At 54.2% G+C, this 15809-nt stretch overlaps 1 protein-coding gene across 16 annotated transcripts in view; it reads right to left on the bottom strand.

The window, feature by feature from the left end:
- DYSF (dysferlin) overlaps positions 1–13924 on the bottom strand; it is a 235298-nt gene extending 221374 nt beyond the window's left edge. For 7 of the 16 annotated variants that reach the window (XM_012475624.3, XM_012475622.3, XM_012475629.3 and 4 more), the window contains exon 1: positions 13407–13924. In XM_012475624.3, coding sequence (XP_012331047.2) covers positions 13407–13494 — 88 coding nt within the window. In that variant the 5' untranslated portion in view covers positions 13495–13924. Of the gene's footprint in view, positions 1–20; positions 256–13406 lie in introns of those variants that run through there. The other 9 variants (XM_012475623.2, XM_012475621.3, XM_012475628.3 and 6 more) reach the window with 3 other exon arrangements.
- Between the last annotated feature and the right edge of the window lie 1885 nt (positions 13925–15809).

Genomic DNA, 15809 nt, shown 5'->3' with positions numbered 1-15809 from the left:
GGCGGCCACGGGGGTCTCACCTCGGAAAGTCAGGCTGGCCACAGGGTCGCTGCGCCGGTCCTTCTTCGTACTGGGAAGGTTGCTGGCCCTCACCAGCAGGCAGCACAGCATGGCTGGGCAGCCCCGGCGGCGCACAGGCGCTCAGTCAGGACGGGAGCTGGAACACCGGGCCCGAACACCCACCCAGCAAGCGCCCGGCTCCCAGGCAGCCGCACCAACAGAGCTGTCGCCTTCGCTGCACCTCCGCGGAGAAGTGGCCAATGCCTGGGAGAGACTGCAGAGAGGACACCGGACACCCGCTGGGCGGACCCTCCCCTCCGGCCCCTACCCAGATCCGCCCGGCCCGCGGGGGGCGGGGAGGGACAGGGTTCAGACGGGCGCCTGCAGGGGCGCTGGTCCCTAGCTCCGCGGGCCGCAGCTACTAGCCAGGAACCAGGCGAGGCTGATGAGGGCGCGCAGCTCGGCCTCTGAGGGCTGACACGGCGCCGCGGGGCTTGCTCCGCGGGAGCCTCCGGTGCCCAGGGCTCCACACCAGCCAGGGCGCACGGGCCTGTTGAGCACCGGTGCCGGCTGGCGGCCGCCCTGCGCGCTCGGCGAAAGGGTGGGAAGGAGACAGGAGTGCAGGCGGAAAGAGTGGGAGATCAGCGGCAGGGAGAAGAGCGTGTCTTCGGGAAAACCAAGTCCGAGCAAGGACTGAATGGGGTGTGTGCGGAGCGTGCGGTGCGCCCCGAGCCCCCGGTCTCCCTGCCGCCCGCCTCTCTCCACCCGCCCTATGATCTGCGCCCGGGAGCGGGTCTTCTCCCCTCCGCAGGCTGCCGGGGCGGCCGTTCTGGTTTGCTGGGACCCCCGGGTCTGGAGAGACGCCAAGGTTTGAGTCCCCGCGAACCCGCCTTGGAGACTTCTCCACGATGTCGGGTCACTTGTCTCTGAAGATGGAGATCTGTATTCAAATCATACTGCGTTTCCTAGAGAACTAGAGTCCAGCTGCGGCCCATTCTGTCCCCTGCAAGTCCCCATCCCCAACAATCTCTACACTCCCTAGTCTCCACCGTGGGAAAGCTGCTTAAGGTGTAAGCCTTGAAGGGTTTATTGTGTCTGGTTTCTTTCCAGCTTACGAACTTCTTGACAAAGGGGCCCCGGCTTCGTACTTCTATCCCCCAGCACTCCATCTCCTAGCCCCGGTCAGGGCACTGTCTGTCTTCCCACCGCCCTAGTAACCTGCTTACTCCGCCTAAATGCACGGCTGTGCAAAATCTCAACTCCCTTTCCCTTCTCTTATTTTGAGGGATACAGCGTTCTCGCATGACTAAACCGTAACCCTGGTAAACCCAACTCGGCCTCCTCGACACCTGCCCCCAACCATTGATGTGTCGGAGAGTAACACAGCCAGCCTGAGCGGTGCCTTGCGTAGTCACGACCCCTAACCCAAGTAAGCCCTCACTGCTTGCTTGGGGCAATATACTACATGTCCTGTCTCCCTCTCTCCCGGATGCCCCTAGAACACCCCATTGCCCATCCCCACTCTCAGTTTGCTTCCTCTTTACAGAGCAGAGAACTTCCTCAGGCTCCCAGGCTCCTTCTAACCCCCTCGGCATCTGTGCCCAAATCCTGTGAGTTCTCTCCTGTTCTCATGAATGAATCACCGGCGCTTTCCATTGAGACCAACCAGACACCTGGGCATAGACCCCATCCCGTCGCGCCCATTCAGTGGTGAGACTGCAGTGATCTCCCACTCTCTTGCCTTACCGAGTTCCCCTGTTTACCGGCTCATTCCATCAGCACACGAGCAAGGGTTTTGCTCTCAAGAAAGCACACTCTTGACCCCACATCCCCTTCAGCTACTGGCCATTTCTCTTTTCACAACAATACCCTTTGAAGGAGCTGTCCATACCTTCTGTCTCCAATCTCCCTCCTCATTCTCTGTTGAACCCACCCAGTCACACCTTCAACCCACTTCAACCCACTCGCCTTCAAAATATGTCCAAAATCCCACCATTTCTCACCATCTCCATTTTAACTGCCCCCAGTGGAACTGTCATCTCTTGCCTGAGTCATTTCAATCGACTCCATAGACTCTCCACGTGTCTCCTTCTCTGCCTTTGCCCCACGGTCTAGCCTCAATCCAATTCTTGTGACCTGGTTTTACTCAAAATCTTCCAATGGCTCCCATCTCACTCAGCACAAAACTCAAAGGGCTTACATGACCTTCAAAGCCCTGCCTGGCCTCACTGACCTCCTCTCCAGTCACTCTCCCCAAGACCCATGCTTCTCCAAGCTTGCTAGCCTTCCAGCTGTTCCCCAGACAGGCCAGGGCGGTGCCTCCCTGGGGTCTCTACCAGCTGGTTTTTCCCACTGGGTGGTAGCTGGGTCATCCACCCCAGGCTCCTCTGGGCCACACCCCTGTCTTCCAGCCCCAACCTGCCTCTCCATCTCAGAGGGCTGGGCCTTTTCCCCTGTCTCTTCTCCTCGTGTTTGCCTAAGGGCTCCTAGGTCCAGGGGGCCTTCTAGTTCTACCATAGGGGAAGGCAGGCCTGGCTCTGCCTGCTCTTAACTTTTGCCCCAGCCATGGAGGATGCTGGGAATGGGAGGTGACATTCTCCAGGGACGGGTCCTGAAAGGGGTGGGGAAGAAGTAGGTTCCAGCCCCACAGGACCCTGGAATTTCTCCTGTGGCTGAGGCCCTGCCCCCCAGCATGGACTAACCGTGTCCCTACCTCTCCCCAGAGGCAGCCCTGTGGCATGTCTTCCCTTCTTTCAGATATCCACTCCAATGGGACCAAACTGGCCATACAAGTGAAAACCACAACTTTCCCTCTTTCATCTCTCTTTCAGGCTTCTTCTTTAGCACCAATCACTGTGTAGCGTATGTATCTTACTCGTTTTTTGCAGCCCCAGACCCAGGCATCCCTGCACTCTCGGGGGCTCGGGAAGCTGCAGGCTCAGAAGTGCCTTATCCCTCTCTCTGGCCTCCCCCAACTCCAGGCACCCACTCCAGGGTGGAGCAAAGCTGTGGTCAAGCCCAGGTGCTGTTGAAACCCAGTCAGGTGTGTGCCCGCTTGGGCTGGCACTGACATGCCAGCCCCCTGCCGCCTCAACCCCCTCCAGACTTTGGGTGCTCACAAGCTCCGGAGGGAAGCTGAGGAAGTCTTCCCCATCAGACTGTCTGCTCCAAGGAGGCAGGGGTTTGTCTGTTTTGTCCACTGCTGCTTCCTCGGTGCCTGAAACAGCACCTGGTGCAAAGCACATTCTCCATAAATTCTTTCTAAATGATAGGCTGAAAGAATAAACATTCAACCATCACCTCTGACTTACTGGGAATGTTACATCCCTGCCCTCAGGGAGCTCCAGGTCAGGGGGCAGAGACCACAGAGGGTGGCCACCACATCTACAGGCACCGTGGGAAGTGCTCCCATGGAGAAGAGAAGGCCCATAAAGGATGGAGCTGGGACAACACGGGGAAAAGGAAAGAGAGGAGAGTCTGAGGCCATTCTCATCACAGCACCTTCTCTAGCTGCTTGGATCTTCTCCCCTTCCTCCAAGGTCTACCCTTCTCATCTACCCTCAAGATGAGGTGGACAGTTAATTCCCTCAACATCAATCCAGACCCTCTTCCCTCCTAGCAGAACCTGACTGCTCAGTTACGCCTTTGCTCCAGGATGGATCCCACTCTATCTGAGCACTATTTCTTGGCCGTGGCTATTAGTCTAGCAAGAGGCGTGTGTCTTAAGTTGTTCCCCTAGAGCAACAGATTTATATGCCATGAATAGAGAAGCCCAACTCCCTCTCCTGCTTCGTGTGCATAAGGAGGCTTATAGATCCAGTTGCTGACCAGTCGAGGACACAGGAGACATCATGGACAGCAGACCAGAGAGAAAAATGGAGCCTGCCTGAGTGCAGGACGATACTACAGAGTTGATGGCAGCAGTGGCCCATCTGGAGCGGCCGCTGCCAAGACCAGACTGCAGGGGGAAGGCTGGCCAGAGTTGTGCACTCTGCAGAGTGGGGGCTGGGAACAGGTGGGAGCCCCACTGCCCCACCAAGTCAGCAGGGCGGGAGCCCTAAGCTCCCCCAGGCACAGCTGCAGCCACTCTGCTGCGGCCCCAGACCCAGGCATCCCTGCACTCTCAGGGGCCCGGGAAGCCTGCAGGCTCAGAAGTGCCTTCTCCCCATTTCTGGCCTCACCCACTCCAGGCACCCACTCCAGGGTGGAGCAAAGTTGTGGTCAAGCCCAGGTGTTGTCCCAAACCAGCCAGGTGTGTGCATGCTTGGGGTGTCACTGACACGCCAGCCCCCTGCCACCTCAACCCCCTCCAGACTTTGGGCACTGACAAGATCAGGAGTGAAGCTGAGGGGCAGCTCGGCCCAGACCTGCAAGCACCCCTCTGCATGAACAGCCTGGGTGCCCTAGATGGCATGTTGATGGCAGTAGGAGGCAGACTGGCTCCTGGGCAGAAAGGGGCAGATCCCCAGTGAAACCCCACCTTCAAGCCAGGGATGGTCTGAAGCCTGGGAGCTGGGCTGCCAGTTCCAGGTGGAGTCTTCAGCCCAGAGTGAGAACTTATGGTGCTTTCCTCCCGAGCCAGCTCCTGGCTGCCCATGGACCAAACAGCACACACTTCCTCCCTTCTGAGCCCATAAAAACCCGGGACTCATCCAGACTCAGACAGATGTTAGGACTACCAGGTACAGGAAGGAGCTACCCACTCTGGGTCAGGTCTCCTCCACCCATCGGGGAGACGTGCCTGTGGAGAGGAGCTGCCCTCTGCACATCTCCTGTCTGATGACAGCTGTATACGCATCAGGAGGACCTGCCTGCAGAAAGGAGCTACCCCATTTTGGGTCTCCTGAGAGCTGTTCCGTCACTCAGTGAAGCTCTCTCTACCTTGCTCTCACCCTCCAGTTGTCTATGTATCTCATTCTTCCTGGAAACAGGACAAGAACTCAGGACCCGCTGGACAGCAGGACTAAAAGAGCTGTAACACAAACAAGGCTGAAAGAACCCATCCCCCAACCCCACTTGGCACTTTGCAGGTGACGAGAAGGAGAGAAAAGCTGCAGCCCTTCAGGGAGCCCAGACCTAGGGGCCCTTCGAGTCATGGCTGTGACAGTCTCTTTGGGGCTCTGCAGTTCCTGGTGCCTCCAAGTTTCCAGGCACCACTGCATTCCCCGGTGGCCGCAGTGGAAGTGGCTTGCAGTATGCCTGGTCCAGTCGCAGCCTCCATAGAGCCTGTAGCAGCACCTGGAGCTGCCTGCCCCACCACAGCTGGCATGCCTGTGCTCACCTGGGCCAGACCTTGCACTCACTCACACACCCCTTGCTGCTGGGTTCCTGGCTCACCCTTGGTAGATGTGGGATCCGGCCGGTACTGTGAGCTGAGCACAGCCTGCCAGGCTGTGAAGAGAAACGAGCCCAGCGGGCCCAAGCAAAACTCAGGCAAAGGTGCCACCCACCACAAAGGTTTCCAGCTGGAAAAGCAACACCCTAAGGATCCTGTGACACTGTTGTATAGTCTGTGTGCCTAGAGCTCACTGGATCTCTGGACACCAGTTAAGTGAGCTGATCCCCTTAATAATATTTATCATTTAACAAATTGATTTTCCCAAGGCTTAAACATGGGGTGTCCAGGAGGCAAACGAACCTTGCCCCTCTGATCATTTAAGTCTGTTTGAGCCAGGATTTCAGTCGCTTGCGGCCTAAATCCTTCTTACAGACACTCGTCACTTTGGTACCATCCGTGTGCCCACAGCATCCAAGGGACTCAGGCAAGTCTTTCCACCACCCTGTCCTGTCCAGGCCACTGAAGGTGCCTCATAGCTGGTCGCTCATCATCACTCTGGCTACATCTGGTCCATTATCCACACTGCCGCCAGGTGATCTTAAAACAAATGTGATCAGGTCACTCTCCTGCTGAAAACCTCTTGGGATGTTTATCCGAAGGCCTCCTGTGCTCTTGGGATGAAGCCCAGATTCATTTCCTTGGGCCTAAGGGCAAGGCCATTCCACCTCTCACTCTCCGGGCTCCAGCTCCAGTCCCTCCTCAGTTTCTAGAACATGCCAGGCTCCCTCTCAGCTCCGAGGTCAGCTGTCCTCTCTGCCTCCAACTGCCTTCTTCTCTTTCTTTGCAAAACCACCCTATTCATACTTTAGGCCTCAGCTTAAAGATCACCTCCCCACGAAAGCCATCCCTGATATCCTGGGGTCTGGATGGGTCCCTCTGGCAATGACTGCACAGCAGCGCTCTTCCTTCTTAGCACGCATCATAATGGTCAGGAATAACTATTCCTGTAATCACCAGTTTCATGTCTAGCTAGACTGTGGAGTTGGTCAACGAGGAGAGAGACCAAGGCTGTCTTAGTGACCCAGGTATTCCAAGAGTGTAGTACAGGACTGGCCTGGCGTTGGGATAGTGGACACCGCACGTGGCTCCCAGGTGTGGGTTCTGCACTCTGGTGAGTTCAGCCAGTGATTCTCAAAGGGGATAGTACTGCCCCCTAGAGGGAATTTTGGATATTATGAAGCTTTTTTTTTTTTTTTTTCTGTCTGTCACAATGATTCCTGGCTTTGCTTTTTCCCCTATCATACCTCACCCTACCACAGCTCCAATCCTTCAGAGTCAGCACAGGAAATGGAAATCTGTAGGGTGTATAACTAATATTTCCATAAGGAACATTCCAAGGGGCTTCTACCTTCCCTTGGCTTATGTCCAAGAAAAGGGGTCTCTACACATCTGCTCTGCAAACTAGAGAAGCAACAGCTGGTGATCTGAGCCCTGGACACTCCCTGAGGCCTCTTTCCCATCCCAGCCTCCAGCTTCCTGGACTGGCTGATGTTCACTGCCCTGGACTTCTCCCTAATCAAATAACTGACTGTTCCCTTGCAGACTTCATACTGAGGCCTAGTAACTCAATAGGGCTTCCTCCCAAGGGGACGTGTATCAGGAATTAAGTTCTAATGGAAAGCATGGCTGAGACCTGACCTCCACAGCCCCATGTATGCTCTCCCCGTCACCCATAGAAATTTTCCATAGCACTTTACTGAGGCACTGGTCACCCAAATAAAAATGTTTCCCAGCCTCCCTCATAGCTGAATGTAGCCAGGAGACTAACTGATGACCAACAGAATATGAGCAGAAGGGCTCTATATAACTGCCTGGTGTGTCCTTAGAGGAAAGGGGCACGCCTCCCCTTTTGCCTCTGGCTGGAATACAGACAGGGGCGTGTGCCATCACAGACCACATTGTCAGATGGAAACTCTGGTGATAGCAGAGCAATAAAACAGGAGGAGCTGGAGTCTTGGATAGCCTGTGGATCAGAGTCTTACCAGCTGGGACTGTCTACATTCAACTGTTATGTGAGTGGAGAGACCATCATGCTTAGACCAATGTTAGTTAGGGCTTAACTTCACACCAATGAAGGAAGCCCTGAGGCTCTGCATCCCTCACCTGAGGCTTCAGGAGAAGGCAGCTCCTTGGGACCCCCAGACTACTCCAGACCCACTAACAATGATAGGGCCAGCTTAGGAGCCACAGCCTGGAAGGAAGGGCTGAGTCTCATGCTTACTGCAATGTTTTGGGGCTGACAGAGGTAAGAAGGGAGGGGACTAAAGCTCTCCCACTCGCCCCATCCTGTAGTCACTGATGACAGGTTCTGCCTGATGAGTCCCAGGGAGAGGACTCTGGCTGTCCGCTCTCCAGAGAGCCCAGGCCCACCGTCTCCGGCATTGAATGAAATACTGTGTCTCAGAAGCGATCACTGGTGTTGCCTGGGACACATCCAGCCTACAGACATGTTGTCTTTAATCAGTACTATGTTTTATAATAAAATTCTACCTTAAACATTAGAAGATTTTTTTTCCACATAAATCTGGATTTACAGCTTCTCTTAAAAAATATCAGAGAAGCTGGCACCTGGGCCTAGATTTTCCCCCTAACACTGACCATCTGGCACCTGTAGACCAGGTGTGCCCCCTCAGCTCACTACCCAATATGCACAATGGATTTCACCTCTGGCTTGATCTTAGTCCACCTGCCAGGCTTCTGGAAGTACGTGAGTTTGTGACCCCTGTCACTTATTTGTGGTCCTACCTTCCTGACCATGGAGGAAGGCATGCTTCTAACAAGCCCCCTCCTTGCTGCTGAGGTTGGGCCAGTTCTCCCTCTCTAGCCACATCCTCCTAATGTTAGCTGGTGCTTTGTTTTTCCCAAGGCCTAAACATGGGGTGTCCAGGAGGCAAACAAACCTTGCCTCTCTACTTAATGACATTGACCTTGAGAGGAACATTCTACATGAGTTGACAGGACTCCTTCAGGGCATATTTGCCCACGTCCAAAGGCTTCCAGAAGTATAGATGAGGCCTTCCTCCCTCTCCTCACACACTCATTTAAGAATATGTGTCTGGTGGATGTCCCAGTCCACCAGCTGGAATTGACAGGGGACGTGTGTGTCCACCAAGAGGGAAGAATGCACATGCAGTCCTGGTTCTGGCTACAGCCATGATTAGGGCCTGTCAGGAAATTGTCCATAGTGGAAACAATCAGGCAGTCCTGAGCTTCTGTCCCGGGCCACCCTTTCCTGATGGTGTGACCTGAGGCATATGATTGAACCTTTCAGTGTCTATTTCCACTTCTGTGCAATCAAGAGAATGAGGACAGTTTGCAGCAGTGTTGGGAAGATTAAACAAAACACTAGCAACTCCAGCACAGTACTTGCAGCACAGCACATCCGCAATAGATGAGAACGCTCTCTCTGCTCATGTCCCATGCTAGTGAACCAACCTAGAAACAGCCTAGTATGCAAGACGTAGAGAAAGAAAGTGAGTTTGGCCTGGGGAGAGGGACTGAAGAGGTTTGTGGGCTGCTGGGGAGTCACCAGAGGAATACTTGTTCCCGGAAGGAGAAAGTACCCCAGTGAGGACCACAGCCAGCCATCAGGCAGGTGGCCAAATGCCTTCACATCAGAAGGGGCTGCTCTATGAGGCACAGCCAGAGAAGACAGGCCCAGTGTCCCTGGGGGCAGACGGAAGGCCACCCACCACTCGACCAGTTGTGTCCAGCCTGGAAGGACAGTGGATGGACAAACAAAGCTGAAGACAGAATTGACCAAGCAAAAAAGACACTGAAAGCCTTCCTGGATGTGTACAATGATTTCTTAGTACATGTACGATACATGTTAACAATAATGATTATTATAATAAATGTATGTATAATTATATGGAATAATTATTATAGTTAGTATTTATTGCTTGTCAGAGTGTTCAAAGTGCTTTATATGGACTAACACATAAACTCTCCAGAATCATTGCTCCAAAGCAGGCACAACACTTTACAGATAAGAAAACTGACATACAGCGGTTAAGTGACTTGCCCAAAGCCACACAGCCAGAAAGTGGCAGACCTGGGGTCCCGAGTTCAGATGCAGGCAGTCCTTCTCTCCCTCTTTTTCAATGCTATTGTCCCCCTGGATTGTGACTCAGGCTGCCAGCTATCCGCACTTCCGGGCCTCCCACCCAACGTTTACTTTCTCCTGGACTGGCTAAACTTGAGATCCACAGTTACATGGTCCCCTCTCTGGAAGCCCCAGGGCACCTGCCACACCCACCACAGGTTGCCCACCTCAGTGCCACATGACCATTGCTCTCGCTCTTGGCTTATCAGATCCTAGGCAGCCACCATAGCCCTGTCAGAGCTGTGAGCTGGCCTGGAATGAGGGCACTGCCTGGAGGGAGCATCCTGCACCAACTGGTGACCGATTGGTCCCATCGGATATAGAAAGGGTGAGGCAGAGGGCAGGGACCCCCTGAGATAAGAAAGCATCTGCAAGACCAGAGCATAAGGGCTGAGGATGTCTGTGCCTGGGTGAGCGAGCAGCAGTGAGGACCACGCGCATGGTGTGGCAGGATGTGAGGAGTCAACGTGCAGGCCGAGGCGGGCAGCAGGGGCTCAGCCAGGCCTGGGTTCAAGTCCTACTCCTTCACCTTTTCTTGCTTGTCTTTGGTAAATCCAAGCTAAAGCCAGAGGTAGATAGCAGAGTGGTTAAAGCTGGGGATATTGTGGGGCCTCAGGAGCCAGATACTTAGACTTGAACCCCACTACTTACCAGTGTGTAACCTCAGGCAACTTAAGTAACCTCTTCATGTCTCAGTTCCCTTATCTGTAGAACGGGAGTGATAATAGCTTGCTAAGAGGATTAAGGTGTATTGTCTACATGTAAGTGCCTGTTACAAATTATAACTGGGCCATGATGTAGCTTATATTAATGTTCTAGTTAGAACAGCATTGCCATAAAATAACCATGGTGTCAGTTCAATAGATCTCTTTCATCCGACTGTTGGTGAGATTTTTAAAGAAACACCATCTGACAATGGCATGCTTTTGTGCTTACCAAATGTCCATTCCCTCTCTTTGTGAGGAACATGCATTTGAAACCCCAGAATCCTCCATCTTTGGGTCATTTGTCTCACACTGTGCTCCTGCAGCCCTGCACTCCCCCTACTCTGACTCAGCCCTTGCTGGGGACCCCAGGCACTGCCCTCCCTAGCTGGCTCAGGTCCAAGTTCCCTGGTGCCCTGGGTGTGGGCAGCACATGGTATGCTCTCCACAGCACTTTCTTATTCATGTGCCAAGGATGCTGAGAACAACAGAGGGCACTGATGAGGGGTTGGGGGTGGGGACGCTGTGGCCACTATGTGACCTTGGCCAGGCTCCTATACTTCTCTGGGCTAATATCCTTGTCTTTAAGAGGGGATAATATCCTTGCCCTTTGGCCTCACAAAGCTTCTGTGAGCTTGAAATGAATGTATGCCTGCACAAAGGGGCTGCGAAGTGTGACTACTGGCTATTATAATCATGTAACCAAAGGAGGGCCTTTATGGGACAACAGATCAGGAGTCTGGGAAGAGCAGACCCAGGCCATCTGGGGAGGGAACCCTTCTCAGACTGGTGTTTTGCTTTGAGCTGCATCCCTGAGACTGAAGTCTTCTGTGTAATCATTCACCAACCTGACCCTGCCAGGGAGAAGGACAGCGAGCAGGCCTGAATAGCGCAGGGAGGCCAAATTTGGACATGGGTCAGGAGCTTGGCTAATGCAGGAGGTGAGATGTGGCCAGGGGCTGGGGGAGGGGAGGGACTGCATTCCCCAGGACTGCCTGGCAGTTTCAGTGATGACTGGGGGTCGGGGCTCCAACCAGTATCTTCCCAGGCTCAGGGGCTCATGACAGATTGGCACAGAAAATGTATTTCCTTTCCCCAAGGTAAGCTGTGTGCTCTGGGCCCTGGAAACGGGGAGCCAACCCCAAAGAGCCAGGCAGCACGCAAACGGCAGGTGGGGGGAAGGGAAAGGGTTCAGCCAGGGATGTGTAAATGGGAGGAGGCAGGATGGGGGGAACTGCTCCACACACAGGCCCTTGGGGCTGAAATAACAACAGACGAGAAGCCACACCAGAAGCACTTCCTGCACTTCTGGGGTTAGAAAGTGCCTGCCATTCATTATTCATTATTTCCTTTCTCCAGCCAGAGGTCTGAGCCTAGCCTGGGCAAGGGACCACGAGGTGGGAGCCTAGTGTATTGAGTGCATGGGGTGTAGAGGGGGCATGTGGTCAGGGAAGGTGGAAGAAAATCTGGTTCAGGCTGAGTGGAAACTAGAGACAAAGCCCCTGACAGCAGGGGCTGCTGCAGATGAGTGTACATTTGTGTACCTGGGGAGGGCACCATTCACAAAGCCTACTCAGCCCGCAGGTTCGGGCGCTGTAAATGGGGAAGAGGTGCTGGGGTGGAAAGAGGCTGCTTCACCCACAGAGTGCCTGTCCTCCCTCCCCTCTGCCAAGGGGCTCTTTACAGTATGAATGGTGCCCCCTGGAGTTGTGCAACTGGAACGCAGAGCCCTCAGCCAGGCTGCTAAACAGGGCCACTGCCCTGGCCTGCCCAGAGCTGAGGATGTAGAGAGGAAGCATGAAAGACCCCCATGTCCTCCCTGCTGGAAACACCTGGATAAAGCTCATTTCCGGAGGCCACCGTGGGAAACAGATTGAGAGCAGGTCACAGCAGTGTGTTAGGAGAAAAGCACAGCTGGAGTGCCACCACTGCCCCTGTGGCCCCGCTCTTGGTGCACACTGCTCTCCAGAGCTCAGGAACATTCACCAACTCCTCCTGGAGCTCCGCCCTGGTCCAACAAACACGGAACCCCTGAATCTCACACCCAGGAGTGGGCACTCATGAAATGACCCACTGCACATGCTGTGGTGAACACGGGCCTGTGCTTTTGGAGCTTCTAGTCCTCGGCACATCACAGGTGTCCCACACGCTCCAGGATGTGCCTGTGCCTGGGAGCATATGTGCAGATGAGTCTGTGAACACGTGTATCCAGGAGCTTGTGAAACTGAAAGGGAATGTCTGTGCTGAATGGCCAGAGACTAACTAATGCTATGACGTAGTTAGAGTAGAAGTCAGATCTCTGGGGAGAATGGGAATGGCAGGTAGTGAAGGCTGAGAGGAAAAGCCACAGGCTTGGTGGGAGGTTCACACTCTTTCCCCCTAGTTCTTCTCCCCCAGTATGGTTCCAAGCCCGAAGACTCAGCTGTGTAGACCCTAGCTCTGGCTTGGTCTTGAAGGATTTCTGGAGAGCAGACAGGGCCCAGCCCTCAGCTCCTGGAGGAAAAGTCCTCTCTTGAAAGCTCTCCTGTGGGAGGTCCCAATCTGATAGGGGAGTGGCTTCCCTGCTCAATCAAGGAGGCCTCACTCTGATGATAGAAACCAGATACTACCCCACCTCCCTCCACCCACTGGTCCGCTGGGGGCAGGGGTTGGGGGCAGAGAAAGTCTCTAAAGGTTGGTGCTGTGACAGCTGTGCCCAGCTGCTAAATTCCCCCATTCTGTGCCCAAAGCAAGGGTAGGGTCCCTGAAGGAGTGGGCGGTGCCTCCGCCCCCAGTAGTTGCCAGCCTGCCAGGCCAGCCTCTGAGAGAGAGCAAAGGGCCAGAAAGCAGCCAGGCGCAGGCCGGGGTGGGGAGTGGGGGAGAGCTAGGTTATAAATAGGCCTGGGACCAGGCCTTGGGGGAAGAAGGAGGAGAGCCCTGCGGTACAGCGCTTCGCTGCCTGAAACCGGAAAGACCTCTTTTCAGAGATCCCGAAAAGGTGAGAGGAGAGATGCTGGTCCCACCTTCCTGGCCCACCTCAGTGCCAACCCGGGCTCAGCTTACAGGAGAAGGGCCGGTCAGGTACTTCTCTCCTTCCAGCCTCAGTTTCCCTCTGAGTCGCCCTCTGCAGACCTGTGTCTTTGCAACAGTCAATGTCAGTCTAGCGGGGCCAGAAAGTCTGCTGTCTCTCAGCTCCAGGTGCTCTCCAGGGTTGAGAGTCGCGGGGTCCCCCCTCCGACCCCCATCCCAAACCCCAGCGGGGGTGACCGGCCCCTCCTACCTGCAAACACCGCGGAGCAGTAGGCATCGCTGATGTCGGTGTCCGGTGTGCGGACGTTCTCGGCATAGAGGATGAAGACCCTCAGCATGTCTGGCGCATGTAGGGCCCCGTGCGCCCAGGGCGCAAAGAGGGCTCAGAAAGGTCGGGAGGGCTGAGGCGCCGCTCTTGGGTCCCCTCACTGGAGAGGGCTGGCTGGGTGAGGCCGGCTGGGATCTCTGGCTCCTGGCTCAGAGCTGCTGCTCTTAAAGGGGAACTGGCCACCCCCCGGCTGCTCCAGTGGGTTAGGCTGGGTCCCCGCCCCGGCTGCGCTCACCCCGGTCGACAGCCGGCGTTCCGATAACAGGGGTTTCTGCTCATCTTCCACCCCCGCTGCCCTTCCCGGGCTCCGTTGAGCTGTAATCTAATGCCCCGGCTGCGGCCCATGACACGGCATTTTGCACCTGGCTGGGCGGCGGCCGCGATGGCCGGAGGCTGGACCAGGGCTCCGAAAGCCCAGCGTAGCCCAGATCTCGCTCTTCCACAGAAGAAAGGCTCGGCTCCTCCCCTGAGCTTCCATCCACCCCTGTTTAAGCGCTGCGCCAAATCGGTCGCCTCCTTCCGCCTCAGGGATTTGAGCAGTCTCTCCAGAAGCCAACCCGACCGCCCGGGGTAGGACGGGGGATCCTGGGGAGGCTCTTCCCCTAAGAGAAGCCTGGAGCTGAGAATTTCATTGACAAGCAAGGCGGCTGATTTAAAAATTTTGCCTCCTTTTTTTTGCTTTAAAAGCAAGACATAGGCCGGGCGCGGTGGCTCACGCCTGTAATCCCAGCACTTTGGGAGGCCGAGGCGGGTGGATCACGAGGTCAGGGGTTCAAGACCAGCCTGGCCAACATGGTGAAACCCCTTCTCTACTAAAAATACAAAAATTAGCTGGGCATGGTGACGCGTGTAATCCAGTTACTCCGGAGGCTGAGGCAGAGAGACTTGCTTGAACCAGGACCCGGGAGGCGGAGGTTGCAGTGAGCGGCGATTGCGCCACTGCACTCCAGCCTGGGCTTCGGAGATCGCGCCACTGCACTCCAGCCTGGGCGACAGAGTGAGACTTCGTCTCCAAAAAAAAAGCATAAAGAAATCTCTGGTTCCGAAAAAAATTGCCTATTAACATTTGGGTATCTGAATGTACATACACATGTAAATTGCAGTATTTATTATATATCTGAGTGTAGAATGTGGCTTGTGTCCCGCGTTTTCGTGTAACATCTTGCCTCATTAAAATTTTTTCATAAACAGTATTTTCAGTAGCTACATAATTGTCTGTCATCTAAATGTACTAGATTCACAAACTTTCTCGTTTCACATTTAGGCTCTCCCCAGATTCTTACTATTACAATAGTGAAAAGGAGGTTGGGTTTAAAAAAAAATAGATATAAACTCATCTTAGTTCCCCCCCCAGCCCTCGCTAGTTCCTCAGATTAGATTCCCAGCTTTGGAATTATAAGGTCATAGAATATGACTTTTTTTAGATTCTAGTACCTATTGCTAAACTGCCTTCCCGGAGATATGTAGATCCACACTCCCGGCAGCCTATGACTCACCTTCCAAAGAGGGCCAGTTGGATGGGTATGCAGCTGTCAGCAAAACTCCCACAGCACCCATGGGGGCAGTAGACACACACCAGGGCAGGATGGGCTGACCGCTGACAGGTGGCTGATTTTTCCCCATAGGGAATACTAGAAGAAAGCAACACTCTCCCAAAAGGTCTGTAATTCCAAGATTAGCGTAGCAGACATTTCCTGTGGTCACTTAGGGTCCTTCTGTAGCCATCTATGCCTTCTTTTCTTTGCCTCTAGCACAATGTACGGTGGGGAGAGGAAGAGGAAAGGGAGAGTTGAAATGCAATCATGCATTTAATGGGAATATATCAAGTCCTAAGACAAGTCAGGCATGGCACTGTCCTGGGTGGTGGACACAGTGGTGAGCAGAAGTGACACAGTCCATGTTATGGGCTGAATTGGGTCCCCTTGAAATTTCTATGTGAAAGGCAACCGCCAGTATCTTGGAATGTGACTCTACTTAGAGCCTTTAAAGAGGTGAACAAGTTAAAGTGAGGTCATTAGGGTTATCCAATCTGACCAGTGCCCTTATAAAAAGAGGAAATTTGGATACAAAGATAAACCAGGCATGCATGCACACAGAGAAAAGGCCATGTGAGGACACAGGGAAAAGGCTGCCATCTGCAAGCGAAGAAGAGAGGACTCAGAAGAAACCAAGCCTGCTGACTACACTTTCATCTTGGACTTACAGCCTCTAGAACTGTGAGAAATAGATTTCTTTTCTATAAGCCCCATGGTCTGTGGTATTTTGTTACGACAGCCCTGGCAAACAGGTACAGTCCCCGACCTCAAAGAGCTTCCAATTCAGTGA

Source organism: Aotus nancymaae, unplaced genomic scaffold, assembly GCF_030222135.1.
Source record: "Aotus nancymaae isolate 86718 unplaced genomic scaffold, 86718_ANA_hifiasm-v0.15.2.pri h1tg000057l, whole genome shotgun sequence".
Taxonomy (NCBI): Eukaryota; Metazoa; Chordata; class Mammalia; order Primates; family Aotidae; genus Aotus; species Aotus nancymaae.
This window is presented reverse-complemented; position numbering and strand designations above follow the sequence as displayed.